General features: G+C 41.6%; 1 protein-coding gene across 1 annotated transcript in view; it reads left to right on the top strand.

The window, feature by feature from the left end:
* The first annotated feature begins 13,917 nt into the window (after window positions 1–13,917).
* Window positions 13,918–19,669, top strand: part of FRK (fyn related Src family tyrosine kinase) — a 119,664-nt gene continuing 113,912 nt past the window's right edge. The window contains exon 1 of the mRNA XM_040431035.1: window positions 13,918–14,634. Coding sequence (XP_040286969.1) covers window positions 14,240–14,634 — 395 coding nt within the window. The 5' untranslated portion in view covers window positions 13,918–14,239. The remainder of the gene's footprint in view (window positions 14,635–19,669) is intronic.

Below are 19,669 nucleotides of genomic sequence, written 5' to 3'. Positions count from 1 at the left end.
GGCCTCTTTCACACGGGCGTTGCGGGAAAATGTGCGGGTGCATTGCGGGAACACGCGTGATTTTTCAGCGCGAGTGCAAAACATTGTAATGCGTTTTGCACTCGCGTGAGAAAAATCGCGCATGCTTGGGATCGGTGTTCTGTAGATTGTATTATTTTCCCTTATAACATGGTTATAAGGGAAAATAATAGCATTCTGAATACAGAATTTGTTGAGGAAGGGTTGAGACGTATGCAGATATATCCATGCATGCATGCAAACACGTGCATGCATGTATGGTATATATGCATACCTTGACCACCATATCATGGGATGATGTGCGCAGATGTGCCCAGCATCTGCGCATGTCTGCCCTTGGTGGTCCACAGGGGCTCATGTTGGCCCCTGTGGGAAATATGTGGTCCCTGGAAGCTGTGCCCCCTTATAATATATATCTAGGCGCCCCTTATAGGTATATAGTATAAATGTCCCTTATAATATATATCTATGTGCCCCTTATAGGTAAATAGTATATAGGTCCCTTATAATACCCCAATATCAGTGTATACATGTGTCTGGATGTGCCCCAAGCATCCATACACATGTATATTATACATATATTCCCCCCCCCCCCCATCCTATACCTGAAACCAGGTGCATCAGTGTAAATGTGCCCCAAGCATTCACACTAATGCAATCTGGTTAATTGCATCAGAATGACCGGACTAAGGTCCGGTCATCCTGAGGACTACAAAGAACTCAGATTGAACAGAATCTGAGTCCTTTGTTGTAATTATCTCCAGCACTGCTGGAGATAATTATGCATGATAGAAGGAAGGAAGAAGCCTCCCCTCCTTCTATTATGCGCATTCCTGCAGCGCGATTACTATCACGCTGCCCAGAATGCTAAATGCTACAGGCGGGAGATCAAAGGCTTCTCCCGCCTGTCAGCATATGGCGTGTCTCCGATGGTGGCGCGTGTGCGCCACCATGTGGGTGTGTGCGGCAGTGCGGCCGCTGGACATAAATATCCGGTGGCCCCTGCACTGGGGGAGAGCCCCCCCCCCCCCCCCCCCCCCCCCCCGAAGGAGAGCGTAGCCGGCGCTCAGAGGTGAAGAAGCCGAGCCGCCCCCACCAGAAGAGGATCTCCCTAGACGAACGAGCAAACATTAAGTATCACCCCCTTTATTAACCCCTATCCCACCAACGATATCAACCCTTATATCCCTGACCCCCTACCACTAACCCACCAACGATTTAACCCTTACACCCCTGAGCCCACACCCCTATCCCACCAACGATTAACCCCTGTACATCCAAACCCCTACTTCCCTGAACAACGCCTGATTCCCCTGATTAACCCCTGTCCTACCTACCCACATGATCCCTGATCACCCCCATTACATCACCCCTACCCATAACCTGCCCATACATACCCCCTCGCTGTACTCCTATCCCTTGCAAGGTATTAACCCTTACATTATTATCCGTTTGCGTCTGTGGCCTGTATTCACCCCGGCAGTGCCACCGTTAACCCTCGTCGTACCCCATAGGGACAGTAAGTAGAACTAGGTGGGTGGGCTGCTAATATATATGTGTGAGTGTATTGTATAGTTAGTTTGTGGGTGGAATTTGGGAACCGTGTAGTGTAGTTTAGTGCTGTATTTATAGTACCGTATTGTTAGTGTATTGCGTGCTTAGTGTACTAGGTATTAATAAATACTGTTTTAATTATAACTATCTGTGTAATGTGTGGTTATTAGCGATAGTTAGTTTAGTAAGGCGCATGCAGCTAAGCATAAAGTATAGTGAAAATATTGTACTGTTATATAAAGGTATAAATAGGCGGGGTCATCAATAGACGGCTCCTCCTATTTATGAATAATAATTATCGATATTTGCATAAATATTGGTGATTAATATTCCCCCCTTTTACAGAATGCATAGTAAAATAGCGCTGGAGGGGTTAAAAATAATAATAATTTAACTCACCTTAGTCCACTTGATCGCGCAGCCGGCATCGCTTCTGTCTCCTCCTTTGCTGATTGCAGGAACAGGAGCTGTGGTGACGTCACTCCGGTCATCACATGGTCCATCACATGATCCATCACCATGGTAAAAGATCATGTGATGACCGGAGTGACGTCACCACAGGTCCTGTTCCTGCACAGAGCAAAGATGAAGACAGAAGGAGATGCCGGGCTGCGCGATCAAGTGGATTAAGGTGAGTTAAAAAAATTTTTTAACCCCGCCAGCGCTATTTTACTATGCATTCTGTATTCAGAATGCTATTATTTTCCCTTATAACCATGTTATAAGGGGAAATAATAATGATCTAGTCCCTATCCCTATCGTCTACTAGCAACCGTGCGTGAAAATCGCACCGCATCCGCACTTGCTTGCGGATGCTTGCGATTTTCACGCAACCCCAATCACTTCAATGGGGTCTGCGTTGCGTGAAAAACTCGATTTTCACGCAACGCACAAGTGATGCGTCAAAATCACCGCTCATGTGAACAGCCCCATAGAAATTAATGGGTCGGGATTCAGTGCGGGTGCAATGCGTTCAACTCACGCATCGCATCCGCGTGGAATACTCGCCCGTGTGAAAGGGGCCTTATGGTCAACCCTATGTGTAAACCCTCAGCCTCTGATTTATCATAGTGGTAGGTTGTGGTGGCTCACTAGCAAGTAGTTAAGGTATGGTGCTGCAAGCTCATATAGAGGGAATCACCCCACCCTCTCTTAAAGGCAAATGTAGTAATAGAGTAATGAGCGAGCACTCATACACTTGGCAACCAGATTGACATGTGCAGAAAATATTTATTATATCCCCATAAAATACAAGTAATAAAATTTATAAGAACAATGTAGCAATAATATACAACATTACAGTCACATATATTGTGGTAGATATGATCAACACTATATTCATATGACTCAATAGTGTCGATAAATTCAAAAATATATATCACACCAAGAAACTTCAAGTATATGCTGTTATTTGGGAAGAGGGGGTATTATCTTCTAGCGCTCTATCCCAATTTGGGAAACTGAATGTCACTGAAAATGTTGTAGGTGTATTCACTGGGAGTGCAATATGTTCATAAAGTGTCCACAGGAATCCTGATAATGTGAAAAGTCTCTTATAGCTGATCCTTTTAAGCTCGATATGAGCTTTGGATTGGAGAAAACTTTAAATCGATGTTTGGCTTACCGTCTAGCGTCTGCTGTCTCCCTATTGCTTCAATGGAGCTTTAAATATTTGCCGGCTTATTCAGTCGCTCCATACAGCAAGCTGGTTTAAATTTCGCAGGAGTTCCAAAGATCGCAGGAGTTACCACTCTGTTCCGCAATTTCCTTTGGTGCAGCTTTCGACGATAAGAATAGTTAATCCTTTACTGTAGAGATTTTCTTCTGTATGGCCATACAGTATTATCGGAGGCTTTTCAATGCAGGTACATCACTTGTTTCACCATACGCGTTACGGGTAGATTCACTCTCCCTTCCTCAGTGGTCAAGTGTCTGCCTGCTCTGCCTCCATTTTTATCCATTCCTTAGATTGCTTCCCAAATCTCGGACACCTGTTGTTCATGCTACTCCCAGTTTGCAAGGGAATCCTCCCACATAATCAAGGGATAATTCTATACAGCCTTGATTAAAAAAAAAAATAAAAATAAAAAATATAAAAAAAAAAATAAAAAAAAAATAAATAAAAAAAAAATAAAAAATTTTCTCTTTTTTTTTTCTCCTCTTTCCTCTTGCAGTTTCCATGCGTTTTTTATGCGTTTTTTGGGGACACATGCGTTTTTTGGCCCAGATGTCCCAATTGGTGTGATATATCATTATGTGAAATATAAACTTGATATCTGATTGCCAACACTTATAAAATGACTTTTTATAATAAAATATTATTAAACAAATTTTCAAGATTAAAATATCAATATAAGAATATAAAACAATAAATAATAAATGTGAGGAATCTTGAAAGTTTCATAGGAATCCTAGAGTTTGATACAATTATTTATACTGTGATTGATCATCACCAAGGAATTGATGCTGTAAAAATGCAATTAATAAGAGATGGCTCGTATGGAGCAATAAAAAAAGAGTTTATAACGAAAGGAATAGAGTATATCCTGAGCCACAACTACTTCTTTTTTGAGGGGGAATTCTTCCTGCAGAAGCGGGGTACCGCCATGGGGACCAGATTCGCCCCCAGCTATGCTAATTTATTCTTGGCCGAGTGGGAATATAACCACATCAAGCCAAGGCTGGGGACGGATCTGGCCCTGTGGCGCCGTTATATAGATGATGTGATCTTCATCTGGAAAAAGAGTAAAGAAGAATTGGAAAAATTCCTAGAAACAATCAATATTAATAATTTAAATCTGGTCTTTACCTCAAACATACAGGAGAGCACCGAATTCTTGGATTTATTAATCACACAATCTGGTAATAAATATATATGTGAGACATTTTGTAAATCCACAGCTAGAAATAGTTATATCGATTTTTCTAGCTGTCACCTGCCGAAATGGCTGACAAATGTTCCCTCTGGTCAGTTCCGTAGGATTAAGCGGAACTGCACAGAGGGACATACTTTTGAGATGGAAGCCATTGAGATGAAAAGACAATTTATTGAGAAGGAATATCCTGAAAACTTAGTGGAGGAGTCACTCAACCAAATTAGGAAATTAGATAGAAGAGAGTTCTTTAATAAGGAGGACAATAAAGATAAAAATGAGATGGATAATGAGGAAGATAAAACACTAAATAAAGAAGCCATGAGAGTTGTTCTTCCATTTAATGAGAATTATAGGAAGATTCAGAAAATTATTAAAACCCATTGGCACCATGTGTTGAATGACAAAATTGTGGGACACTTACTCCCGACTGTTCCGACGATTACCTTCACTAGGGCACCCAATCTAGGTATCAAGGTGGCCCCTACCGTAAAACCGTGGAAACAGAATAAGTTGAGTTTTTCAGGAACTTGGCTGAGTTTGAAGGGTTTTTATAAATGTGGAAGGTGTATGGGTTGTAGAATGAATAAAAAACCCCGCCTGACGACTAATGTCCCCTCGACTCAGAACAACTATAATTGGGAGATAGAAGATTGTCTTACATGTGACTCCAGTGGAGTTATCTACCTTCTCCAGTGCCCCTGTAACAGACAATATATAGGACGTACCAAGAGGCCATTCAAAAAAAGAGTGGCCGAACATATTGCCAACATCAGGAAGGGGTACGATAAACATTCCCTATCTAAACATTATAAAGAGATGCATAATCAGGATCCATCAAGTCTGGTGTTTACGGCACTGGAGAAGGTGGAGAAACACTGGAGAGGCGGTGATTTTATCAGACAAATGTCTAGGATAGAATCCAGACGCATTTATGAATTTGGATCTCTACAACCGAAAGGCCTTAATTCGGAGTTGGAAATTTTTGGATTTATGTAGGTTGGATGTCTCGAGGCCGACGGCACGTCGCATGCTAGGCCGTCTATCGGCGCTGCGACGTGTCCTTGGCTCCGAGATACCCACCCTTCTTTCTCTATCAAATCCGAATAATTGTATCAAACTCTAGGATTCCTATGAAACTTTCAAGATTCCTCACATTTATTATTTATTGTTTTATATTCTTATATTGATATTTTAATCTTGAAAATTTGTTTAATAATATTTTATTATAAAAAGTCATTTTATAAGTGTTGGCAATCAGATATCAAGTTTATATTTCACATAATGATATATCACACCAATTGGGACATCTGGGCCAAAAAACGCATGTGTCCCCAAAAAACGCATAAAAAACGCATGGAAACTGCAAGAGGAAAAAAAAAAAAAAAAAAAAAAAAGAATTTTTTATTTTATTTTTTTATTTTTTTTAATCAAGGCTGTATAGAATTATCCCTTGATTATGTGGGAGGATTCCCTTGCAAACTGGGAGTAGCATGAACAACAGGTGTCCGAGATTTGGGAAGCAATCAAAGGAATGGATAAAAATGGAGGCAGAGCAGGCAGACACTTGACCACTGAGGAAGGGAGAGTGAATCTACCCGTAACGCGTATGGTGAAACAAGTGATGTACCTGCATTGAAAAGCCTCCGATAATACTGTATGGCCATACAGAAGAAAATCTCTACAGTAAAGGATTAACTATTCTTATCGTCGAAAGCTGCACCAAAGGAAATTGTGGAACAGAGTGGTAACTCCTGCGATCTTTGGAACTCCCGCGAAATTTAAACCAGCTTGCTGTATGGAGCGACTGAATAAGCCGGCAAATATTTAAAGCTCCATTGAAGCAATAGGGAGAAAGCAGACGCTAGACGGTAAGCCAAACATCGATTTAAAGTTTTCTCCAATCCAAAGCTCATATCGAGCTTAAAAGGATATGCTATAAGAGACTTTTCACATTATCAGGATTCCTGTGGACACTTTATGAACATATTGCACTCCCAGTGAATACACCTACAACATTTTCAGTGACATTCAGTTTCCCAAATTGGGATAGAGCGCTAGAAGATAATACCCCCTCTTCCCAAATAACAGCATATACTTGAAGTTTCTTGGTGTGATATATATTTTTGAATTTATCGACACTATTGAGTCATATGAATATAGTGTTGATCATATCTACCACAATATATGTGATTGTAATGTTGTATATTATTGCTACATTGTTCTTATAAATTTTATTACTTGTATTTTATGGGGATATAATAAATATTTTCTGCACATGTCAATCTGGTTGCCAAGTGTATGAGTGCTCGCTCATTACTCTATTACTCTGATTTATCATGCCTTCACTTCAGAGTTCTGGCTTCAAAAAGTCGCAAAAAGGTTTTTTTTATTATTACTTTTTTAGGCTTGCCAAAAATGTTGGGACTTTTTTCATTTTTACACCGCTGACTCCAGTTTTGAAATATTGGTGGTAAAGTGGGCGTGGTTAGCTATGTTAATTAGTTTCACTCCAGATTTATCACTAAGGATTTTTTGAAAAAGTCACAATCTCACACTAGGAGGAGGGTGGAGTAGGAAAACTGGAGCAACTTTTCTAGACAAAATTGTTAGGTTTAACCCCTTAAGGACACGGCCATATTTCACCTTAAGGACCAGGCCATTTTTTGCAAATCTGACCAGTGTCACTTTATGTGGTGATAACTTTAAATCGCTTTTACTTATCCAGGCCATTCTGAGACTGTTTTTTCGTCACATATTGTACTTCATGACACTGGTAAAATGGAGTAAAAAAAAAATCTTTTTTATTTATAAAAAAAAATACAAAATTTACCAAAAATTTCAATTTCTCTACTTCTATAATACATAGTAATACCTCCAAAAATAGCTATTACTTTACATTTCCCATATGTCTACTTCATGTTTGGATCATTTTGGGAATGCTATTTTACTTTTTGGGGATGTTACAAGGCTGAGAAGTTTAGAAGCAAATCTTTTTTTCAAAAACCCAGTTCAGGTCTGACGTCACTTTGTGAGGCTTACATAATAGAAACCACCAAAAAATTGCCCCATTCTAGAAACTACACCCTCAAGGTATTCAAAACTGATTTTATAAACGTCGTTAACCCTTTAGGTGTTCCACAAGAATTTATGGAAAATAGAGATACAATTTCAAAATTTAACTTTTTGGGCAGATTTTCCATTTTAATAATTTTTTTTCCAGTTACAAAGCAAGGGTTAACAGCCAAACAAAACTCAATATTTATGGATCTGATTCTGTAGTTTACAGAAACACCCCATATGTGGTTGTAAACCGCTGTACGGGCACACGGCAGGGCGCAGAAGGAAAGGAATGCCATACGGTTTTTGGAAGGCAGATTTTGCTGGACTAGTTTTTTGACACCATGTCCCATTTGAAGCCCCCCTGATGCACCCCTAGAGTAGAAACTCCAAAAAAGTGACCCCATTTTAGAAACTACGGGATAGGGTGGCAGTTTTGTTGGTACTAGTTTAGGGTACATATGATTTTTGGTTGCTCTATATTACACTTTTAGTGCAGCAAGGTAACAAGAAATAGCTGTTTTGGCACCGTTTTCTTTTTTGTTATTTACAACATTCATCTGACAGGTTAGATCATTTATTTATTTGTATTTTTATAGAGCAGGATGTCACGGATGCGGACAAAAAATGGCTTTTTTTTACCATTTTTTTAATTTATTTTTTACAGTATTGACCTGAGGGGTTAGGTCATGTGATATTTTTTATAGAGCATGTTATTGCGGACGCAGCGATACCTAATATGTATACTTTTTTTTTTATTTATGTAAGTTTTACACAATGATTTCATTTTTGAAACAAAAAAAAATCATGTTTTAGTGTTTCCATGGTCTGAGAGCTATAGTTTTTTCAGTTTTTGGGCGATTATCTTCAGTAGGGTATGATTTTTGCGGGATGAGATGACAGTTTGATTGGCACTACTTTGGGGTGCGTATGACTTTTTGATCGCTTGCTATTACACTTTTTGTGTAGGGTGGGACGAGAGGCTTGCAGTTCATTGTTATATGCTATCTTCATTAGTAGTATTGCACCGTCCATTGACACCTCACAGCATCCTTGGACAGATGTTGTGAACAATAGTCAGGTAGTTGTTTTATACTAGGGATCAGCAATTGCACCCGCAACTACACTTTTGTTCACGGCCTCTGGTAAATTGTTGTTCTCTGCTGTTTATGGTCACATTATCCCCCATTGTGATTCTCCACATTGTATAGCCCTTTGTGGCTCAGACTCCATGTTCTGTCCCTTTTGATCATTACCTGTAATGATCATGTGATTTATATTGAATAAAATGAGATTTTTTACCTTGTAGAAATCCTTGCTCTTTTTTTGTACACATTTGATAAATGTGGCATAAAGTACGCCCCTCAGTGTTTACATTTTGGAGAGCCAGGCGTCATGTAAAAATACAGCAGCATATGCAGAACTTAGACTGTAGGTGGAGCCCTGGAGCTGTACATTTCAGCCTCTGTTTTGAGCCATGTAAGCTGAAAGAACCTGATATATAAAATACTGTTATACAAATCTTTCCAATGTCATTAATAAACAAATGGAGATTGGGCAACGTAAGAGACATGCCTTGCCCCCCCTTTGTCTCAATTCACACTACTCAACTTGACTAAAAAGCACCTATGGAGAAATTTCTGATGGCTGTGCCTCTATGTTGCTGACAGAGCCAAGGAGGCTTCTGGGGCTTATAAGATTACTTTAGTTTCCCCTGTTAGTCAAATTGCTCTTCTTTGTAAATGTAGATATCTGGTACTATGTGAGGACAATCCAGCAGACCCGTGGATAAGCAGGAACTCACAGCATTATAATTCCTGACGATGCTGTGAGTCCGGATTAGGGGAGCAGTGTTCGGTCTGGGAAATGTGGGCATCACACGGGGCATGTTTCCCAGACCGAACACGCTCTTTTGAAACTGGACTAATGGAGTTTACTTTGTATACAGTATTTTTCATGGAGCTATGACAGGGGTGCACAACCTGCAGCCCCGGGGCCACATGCAGCCCTTGATACCATTCTGTGCGGTTCCCAATCATCTGCTGACAGACATGTATGGCTATGTCTTGTGGCTGCTCACATGTATCTTTCATGTACTAGAAGTGTAACTAGACATTTATAATATATACTGTATGTTCAATATGCCATAATAGTATTTCAGTTGATACTACCCCTTTAAGTTTTATTTTCGGCCCTTGGAATTGCTTCAGGCTGACAATGTGATCCCCAACCAGAAAAGGTTGTGCACCCCTGCTCTATGACCACAGCTTTATATGGCTATGAATACAGGGTTTTAGGGTCCATTCACACGTCCGTGTGTGTTTTGCGGATCCACGGATCCGCAAAACACAGACACCAGCAATGTACGTTCCGCATTTTGCGGACCGCACATCGCTTGCACTTAATAGAAAATGCCTATTCTTGTCCGCAATTGCGCATAAGAATAGGACATGTTCTATTTTTTTTCGGAAAAGGAATTGCGGACCCGGAAGTGCGGATCCGCAATTCCAGATCCAAGCAGCACATCGTGCGCCCCATAGACATGAATGGGTCCGCAATTTCGTTCCGCATAATGCGGAATAGAATAGTGGACGTGTGAATGGAGCCTTACAGTGCTGTGACTTTATGGTGACCTCACTGAGGGCAGTATAAAGTAGTCACAGAAATGCTGATTTCAGCGGTGTGTCACTCATCAGCTAAAATGTTGCCCCTCATTGCTTATAGGCCATATAACATTTGTCAAATGTATGTTCTATGTATTCGTTTCACATAATGGCCGCCATAGTTTACTAGTACCGAAGTTGGCCAGTGTGCTGTGAAGTATTTGCTGTGGATTTGTTATGGATTATTAGTTTTGATTCTGCACAGAAAACAGATTACACAGCGAGTTTTTTTCGCGCAGGTGCAGTGCAAATGCATTGCGCCCGTAATGAATCCGAACCCATTCATTTCAATGGGTCTGTGTACATAAGCGTTGGTTTTCACACATCACTTGTGCGTTGCGTGAAAATCGCAGCATGTTCTATATTCTGCGGTTTTTCACGCAATGCTAGCCCCAGAGAAGTGAATGGGGCTGTGTGAAAAACGCATCGCATCCGCAAGCAAGTGCGGATGTGATGCGTTTTTCACGGATGGTTGCTAAGAGATGTTGTTTGTCAACCTTCAGTTTTTTATCACGCGCGGGAAAAATGCATCAAAACGCATTGCACCCGCGCAGAAAAAACTGAACCACTGAATGCAATCGCAGATAAAACTGACTGAACTTGCTTGTGAAATGGTGCGAGTTTCACTGAACGCATCCTGAACGCATATGGACCTAATACGTATCGTTCGTGTGAAAGGGGCCTAATGCAAGTGAATGGAGTTTTACAAAATGCAAAGGTACAATTCATGGCAAGTCTGCAAGCAGATGTTACTTCTGAGCATAGCTTGAGGCCGACCATATGCTCTTTTACCCCTCCATACACATACCCATTCGGCCAAGCATGCATGTGTTCTGAACAGAGAGAGAAGAAGAAAGCTCTGCTAGATATCTCAGGCAGGCGGTTATCTTCCAGAGAACAAAATGATCTGATCTAGAAATCCAGTAGCCTGATCCTTCTCTCTCCTGATATCTGCAGTCAGGGGAGTCGGACATGTCCCATACACATTAACTGGTTGGCCTGTCCCATTGGAATCGGCGAGTATGGACAGTATCTTATGGTATGACCAGCTTTACAGTATGATCATGGTGAATTTCACGCTTAGCAGTGATAATTCCATATTTGAATTAGTCAATTTAGTCATTAGTAGTTTTCTGATATTTTAATAGTGAGGACCTATCATCTAGATAGGTCATCATTATCTGATCGGTGGGGGTCTGACACCCGGGACCCCCACCGATCAGCTGTTTGGGAAGGCACCGCCACTCCTGTGAGCGCCGCAGCCTTCTTCGTACTCACCAAGAACAGCGCTGTACACGTATAGTGGCTTTGCTTGGTATCGCAGCTCAGCCCCATTCACTTCTATGAGGCTGAGCTGCGCCTAGACCATGTGACAGGTAAGGTGCTGTCACTGGCTTAGGAAAAGCTGCAAGAAGCCCACGGCTCTACTGTGAGCACCGCTGCCTTCTCGAACAGCTGATTGTGGGGGTCCCAGATGTTGAACCCTCCCCGATCAGATAACGATGACTTCTCCAGAGGATAGGTCAGTATTAACATCACAGAAAACCCCTTTAAATGCAGAAATGAAGTTATAAGGAGACATTTATCAAAGGTGTGCCGCCAGTTTTTTAGCGTAAAAATGTTGCAATTGATGGTGCACAGCCACTGTTGCACAACATTTGGTAAAATTTGGCTGCTTACACCATCATGTACCATTTTAAGAAGTGAAGTGAGAATTTCGTTGAGTTTTACTTGTAGATTTCATGTTTTACAGTATTTGCGACTTTTTAAACTCTGCCAGGCGTACATTTACTGAAATAGGTGCAAATTTAAATTTATTGGGGAAGATTTTTCGAAACTTGTGTAAAGGAAAACTGGCTTAGTTGCTCATAGCAACCAATCAGATCTCACCTTTCATTATACAGAGCTCCTTTGGAAAATAAAAGGTGAATTCTGATTGGTTGCTATGGGCAATTAAAGAGGACCTTTCACCAGGATACATGTATTGAAATAGTTATATTAGCTTACAGTGCGGCCCCCAGTGATGTCTTTCCGCTTTTCTTTTTTTTCAAAGGACCCGCCCTTTCATCCACTGTGGTCCCCCTTTGTTTTGGCGCCTCATATGCTAATGAGGAGATTCGGTTCAACTAGGCGGGGACTTGAATTTGTCCTGGGCACGGTTATCTTCTCCCTGGCTGCGAGCGCATCCAATCAGAGCGTCCCGCTCTTAGCCAGGGAGAAGGAGCTCAAGTTCTCGCGGGAGAAGGAGCTGCGATTCTCGCGAAATTCAAGTCCCCGCCTAGTTGAATCGAATCGCCTCATTAGCATATGAGGCACCAAAACAAACGGGGACCACAGTGGACGAAAGGGGGGGTCCTTTGAAAAAAAGTGGAAAGACATTACTGGGGGCCGCACTGTAAGGTAATATAACTATTTCAATACATGTATCCTGGTGAAATGTTCTCTTAAGGCCTCTTTCACACAACCTTTTTTTTTTCTTTTTTGCTGGCCGTTTTTTGCGTTCCGTATACTGTCCGTATACGGAACCATTCATTTCAATGGGTCCGCAAAAAAAAACTGAATGTACTCTGTATGCATTCCATTTCCGTGTTTCCGCATCTCCGTAGATAGAACATGTCCTATATTTGGCCACAAATCACGTTCGTGGCTCCATTAAAGTCAACGGGTCCGCAAATAAAACGGAATGCATCGGAAATGCATCCGTATGTCTTCCGTATCCGTTCCGTTTTTTGCGGAACCATCTATTGAAAATGTTATGCCCAGCCCAATTTGTTATATGTAATTACTGTATACTGTATATGCCATACGGAAAAACGGAACCGAAATGGGAACACAATGGAAACAAAAAACGGAACAACGGATCCGTGAAAAACGGACCGCAGAACACTGAAATAGTTTTCCTTTGCACCAGTTTTGATAAATCTCCCCCATTGTCCAGATAAAAAAAATTACAAACTTTTCTTAGGCTACTTTCACACTAGCGAATCCATCATGGTTCAGCAAAAACGCTTCTGTTACTGATAATATAACCGTCTGCATCCGTTATGAACGGATCCGGTTGTATTATCTTTAACATAGCAATGATGGACCCGTCATGAACTCCATTGAAAGTCAATAGGGGACGGATCCGTTTTCTATTGTGTCAGAGAAAACGGATCCGTCCCCATTGACTTGCATTGTGTGTCATGGCGGATCGTTCTTGCTCCGCATCTCAGGATTGAAAGGAATAAGAATGAAATGCATTTTGGAACATTCCGTTCTGTTCAGTTACGTTTTGTCCCCATTGATAATGAATGGGGACAAAACGGATCCCAATACCGGAAAGTAGCCTTAGTAAGATAATAAATTATGACTAGAGGAAAACTTTGAGGAAAGGGTTTTGATGAATTTGTCATGAGGCCAAGAGCAGGAAGATTGTTTTATCTCTCACATAACACACCGGTGATAAAAAGCCTGCCTGAATCCCAGCTCTGTGCGCACAGGCTGTAGTTGTGCGATAGCATATTGTCATCACGGGACCTCTCTCTCAGATTTCCCTCAATCAACCCTCCTTTGTGACAGGTTAAGGAACAGGGAAAACTGCTGCTCATTTGCATGAACTGTGCGGCGAGGCATCTGAATTGTCTTACGGGAATTACTGGAAAAGTTTACGCAATCAAATCCTTTCTGTCTGATTGTACAGGTAGCAGAAAGGTTAGTTTTCTGGTTCTACTCTTCCTACAAGAACCAGAGAATCGACTTTGCCCAGTGGGCGGCCCTTGCAAAAAGCAACAAACATACCTTAACCAGGAAGTAAAGTGGAGTGATATTCCACCTGCATACCGTCCTCTGCAAGGTGTGCTCTTCATTCATGGAGCCTCAGTAATCCTCTAGCTGTGGAGATTCGCAATTATCTGCCTTTCCCAGAAACGCTGGTGCTGGCAAAATTCGGACTCGTATAGAAGATTACATTTTTTTCAAAAAGAAGACCTTTTACTCCTAGTTCACATTCATCAATATGACGTGGGGGACACACCTGTACAGAAACTCTACCTGAGAGAACGAGGAATTAGCATTATTTCAGCCGTGAATATGGGAAACTTCTGCAGGAAGCATTGCAGCTGTTGCCTACAGACTTGTATACTCTCTGATAATAGATCTGAAAGTTACAAAGTAGGTGACACTGTTATTGTGAATAATCATGTGGAGAATGCTGGTTCGCGTCCCGTGCTGGACCACGAGACACCCCAAAATATTACTGTACCTGTACATTCACGGAAAGACTCCAGCGTAGCCTATGTGGCGTTATTTGATTACGAGGCCCGCACAAGTGACGAGCTAAGTTTCTATGCCGGGGACCAACTGCTTATCTTAAATTTTACTCATGACAGTTGGTGGAAAGCTAGAGCCTTGACACCTCGAGGGAAGGCAGAAGGATTTGTCCCAGCAAACTATGTGGCTCCAGTCCACAGTATTGAGTCTAAACCGTAAGTCAAAATGCTGTCATTATATGTTTAGTTATAGGGTGGAAGAGTGATGTGCAGGGGCGTAGCTATCGGGGGTGCAGAGGTGGCAGTCGCTACCGGACCCAGGAGCCTGAGGGGGACCTAAGACCCTTGTGACACATAAGAAGACACTGGTAACACTGGTATTATAAAAAGTGCATACAGGTCAAGTTAAACCTCTGGCTGGAGGGAAGGGGTTAGGTCAAGAATTTGGCATGGGCTGGGGGTGCTGTGTTGCCTCAGGCAGCACGAAGGCTATGTGCTTCCCTGCCCGGGGCCACAAAGGACTGAGGGAAGGGGGGCCCAAGCTGAACTCTTACACCAGGGCCCATGTGCCTTTAGCTACACCCCTGGTGATGTGTCATATGATGTGTTTGGAATGCCACCTAGGGAACACGTGATTTAGGCCTCGTTCACACGTCAATGTTTGGTCAGTGATTTCCATTTGGGTTAGGCTACATGCACTAAAACGTTGTTTGTTTCCGTTCTGTTTTTTTTGCGGATAGGATGTGGACCCATTTATTTCAATGGGTCCGCAAAAAATGTGGACAGCACACCGTGTGCTGTCCGCATCAGTATGTCCGTTCCGTAGCCCCGCCAAAACAATATAACATGTCCTATTCTGGCATCCTTTTTTTTGTGGATCCGCATTTTGCGGACTGCAAAACACATACGGTCGTGTGCATGTAGCCTTAAAGACTCAGAACTGGTGCAGATACTTCCATTGTACCTTATCTTAGTGGAGGATTCACTCCTGGTTTTAGCTCCCAATTACTGATGGAAATCCCTGATCACACGCTGAGGCCTTATTCACTTTTCCGTGTCAGTGTCACGTCCGTGAAAAAAAAGCATATGTGTTTCATCCCTGAAAGATCCGTGTTTGGTCCGTGTGTCCATATTTTCCATCGGTGTGTCATCCGTAATTAACGGAAGTTGCTCAGCTGAAAATTAATTTCCAAAGAATCTTCTCTTCAGTGAAAAACGTACGCAACACGGGCATATAACGGACCCATAGATTTCAATGGGCGTGCTTGGTCCACATCATGGATCAAAGTAGTGCATCTGCCCGTGATTTTTTTTACTGACCCACGGTCAGTAAAAAAAAAAGTGAAACGTGAACAGACACATTTAAATCAATGGGTACGTTTGCTGTCCACAGAAAATGCGTACAGCACACGTCAGTGAAAAACGGAGATGTGAATAAAGGCGCATTCACACACACTGAGGAGGAGCAGATTGTTGGGATGGAAGTGACAGTCGGCTGCTCGTTAAATGGAGGTGAATCACTGCATTTACATGCAGGGATCACCTCCACAGTATGAGGGCGAGCGGTCGATATTGCGATCGCTTGTCCCCATACAAAATCATTGTTCCTGGGCAGCAGATCACTGTTGAGACAGCACAATCTGCTGTCCGGGAATGATGATTAAGGTACGCGCACCTCCGAGTGCAAGTCCACCTTTAGGCCTTACAAGTCGTTTCACTTATTGAAGAAAATTAGGATGCGTCTTTAAATGTGTCTACTTGTGTAAGGGGTCTTTCAGACGAGCGGATGCCGTGCGTGGAATCCGCTGCGTGAAAGAGAGCCAAGCTGCGCTCTGGACAGCAGAGACACGGAGCAGTAACATGATTGATAATGCTCTGTGATCTCTTTACTACAAAATGACGGTGACAACTTTATCTCACTGTGATTTTGTAGTAAAAAGGTCACAGAATTTGTTGCAGTTTACGTCAAAACGACTCCAAGAACTCTTCCATAAATCAGCCCCTTATTGTTATAAATTGATCCCATGTCAAAGATTTGTTAGTTTATTAGTTTACCAGAAAAATGTTATTTGCAAGCTTTCAGAGCAGAGAGACTCCTTCATCAGCCACCTTTACAAATGAATGACTAAGAGAAAGTCCCATAGAGAATGAATGTAGCAGCAGGGCGCATTGCCCACTGCTCCATTAGGATGGCACTGATCTGTTAGTTACCCCCTATACTATCATACTTGGTACAACCCCTTTAAATTAAGGCGTTCTATAGTGTCCATTAATGAGGTACAGAAAACGCTCTCAGACTTTATGCTTTGTCAGAATTTAGTATGAGCACGCACATTCATATATACGACCTACATACAACTGCATGTCCACTTAAAATAAAAGGGTGATCTCATTACTGAGCTGCCCGAAATCTCAGCTAAAAGACAAATGGGGTCATCAAACTGGTGTAAAGTCGAACTGGCTTAGTTGCCCATAGCAACCAATCAGATTCCACCTTTCATTTTCCAAAGGAGCTGTCAAAAATGAAAGGTGGAATCTGATTGGCTGCTATGGGTAACTAAGCCAGTTCGACTTTACACCAGTTTGATGACCCCATTTGTCTTTTAGCTGAGATTTCGGGCAGCTCAGTAATGAGATCACCCTTTTATTTTAAGTGGACATGCAGTTGTATGTAGGTCGTATATATGAATGTGCGTGCTCATACTGAATTCTGACAAAGCATAAAGTCTGAGAGCGTTTTCTGTACCTCATTAATGGACACTATAGAACGCCTTAATTTAAAGGGGTTGTACCAAGTATGATAGTATAGGGGGTAACTAACAGATCTCTCTGCTCTGAAAGCTTGCAAATAACATTTTTCTGGTAAACTAATAAAGATATCACTGTTAAAATATTTCCATCCTTTTTAACCCCAAAGTAGATTGCACTTCCAAACATGGTACCATTCTATTTTGCTATATATCTATACATAAATGATATAAAAAACACGTGTGTGACTATTGCATGGTCAAAGGTATGTGTGCAACCGAATATCACATCCACATCTGGACCTTTGAACATATAATTGTGGGACTATAATTACTATGCTGCTATTACAGTTTTTACTCTTCTGGGAACACTTTCCTCTATACTTTGGAACAAGGCTTGTAGGGATCTGAATTCAGTGATAAGAGCTTTCTTAAAGGAGAAAGTTAATATAAGTCACTTACTAATATATTGTTATTATCCATATTGCTTCCTTTGCTGGCTGGACTCATTTTTCCATCACATTATACACTGATTGTTTCAATGCTTACAGACCACCCTGCAATCCGTCAGTGGTGGTCGTGTTTGCACAATATAGAAAAAAGCACTAGCCTATGTGCACTTCTATGGTCCCTGCCACCAGACAGGCTGACGCTTTTTCCTATAGTGTGCAAGCACGACCACCAGTGATAGATTGCAGGGTGGTCTGTAACCATGGAAACGAGCAGTATATAATTTGATGGAAAAATCAATCCAGCCAACAAAGGAAGAAATATGGACAATCACAATATATTAGTAAGTGGCTTGTATTAACTTTCTCTACATGATAAATGCTACTTACTGAAGTGAGACAACCCCTTTAAGGTTGGTAATTAAAGGCGTCTATCAACAAAATAGTCACTTGTGGCTTCTATTCTACGGCCTTTTCTCCTGCCGAACATAACTACTCTATCAGAGAAAGAGAGTTGCTGGTGATCAAGCTGGCCTTGGAGTAATGCCGTTGCCTTCGGGAGGGTGCTAATCACCCATTTACAGTTGCAAGAAATAGTATGTGAACCCTTTGGAATTATATGGATTTCTGCACAAATTGTTTATAAAATGTTATCTGATCATCATCTAAGTCACAACAATAGATAATCACAGTCTGCTTAAACTAATAACACACAAATAATTAAATGTTACCATGTTTTTATTGAACACACCATGTAAACATTCACAGTGCAGGTGGAAAAAGTATGTGAACCCCTAGACTAATGACATCTGCAAGAGCTAACAGCAGTGAGGTGTCAGCCAATTGGAGTACAATCAATGAGATGAGATTGGAGGTGTTGGTTACAGCTGCCCTGCCCTATAAAAAACACTCACCAATTCTAGGTTTGCTTTTCACAAGAAGCATTGCCTGATGTAAATGATGCCTCGCACAAAAGAGCTCTCAGAAGACCTACGATTAAGAATTGTTGACTTGCATAAAGCTGGAAACGGTTATAAAAGAATCTCCAAAAGCCTTGCTGTTCATCAGTCCACGGTAAGACAAATTGTCTATAAATCGAGAATGTTCAGCACTGCTGCTACTCTCCCTAGGAGTGGCCGTCCTGTAAAGATGACTGCAAGAGCACAGCGCAGACTGCTCCATGAGGTGAAGAAGAATCCTAGAGTGTAAGCTAAAGACTTACAAAAGTCTCTGGCATCTGCTAACATCCCTGTTAGTGAATCTACGATATGTAAAACACTAAACAAGAATGGATTTCATGGGAGGATACCACAGAGGAACCCACTGCTGTCCAAAAAAAACATTGCTGCCTGTTTACAGTTTGCACAAGAGCACCTGGATGTTCTACAGCAGTACTGGCAAAATATTCTGTGGACAGATGAAACCAAAGTTGAGTTTTTGGGAAGAAACACACAACACTGTGTGGAGAAAAAGAGGCACAGCACACCAACATCAAAACCTCATCCCATCTGTGAAGTATGGTGGTGGGGGCATCATGGTTTGGGGCTGCTTTGCTGGATGGATTGCTATCATCGAAGGAAAAATGAATTCCCAAGTTTATCAATACAATTTGCAGGAGAACTTAAGACTATCTGTCCACCAGCTGAAGCTCAACAGAAGATGGGTGTTGCAACAGGACAACGACCCAAGTCATAGAAGTAAATCAACAACAGAATGGCTTAAACAGAAGAAAATATGCCTTCTGGAGTGGCCCAGAGTCCTGACCTCAACCCGATTGAGATGCTGTGGCAGGACCTCAAGAAAGCGATTCACACCAGACATTCCAAGAATATTGCTGAACTGAAACAGTTCTGTAAAGATGAATGGTCAAGAATTACTCCTGACCGTTGTGCACGTCTGATCTGCAACTACAGGAAATGTTTGGTTGAAGTTATTGCTGCCAAAGGAGGTTCAACCAGTTATTAAATCCAAGGGTTCACATATTTTTTCCACCTGCACTGTGAATATTTACATTGTGTGTTCAATAAAAACATGGTAACATTTAATTTTTTGTGT

This window comes from Bufo bufo, chromosome 4, assembly GCF_905171765.1.
Source record: "Bufo bufo chromosome 4, aBufBuf1.1, whole genome shotgun sequence".
Taxonomy (NCBI): domain Eukaryota; kingdom Metazoa; phylum Chordata; class Amphibia; order Anura; family Bufonidae; genus Bufo; species Bufo bufo.
This window is presented reverse-complemented; position numbering and strand designations above follow the sequence as displayed.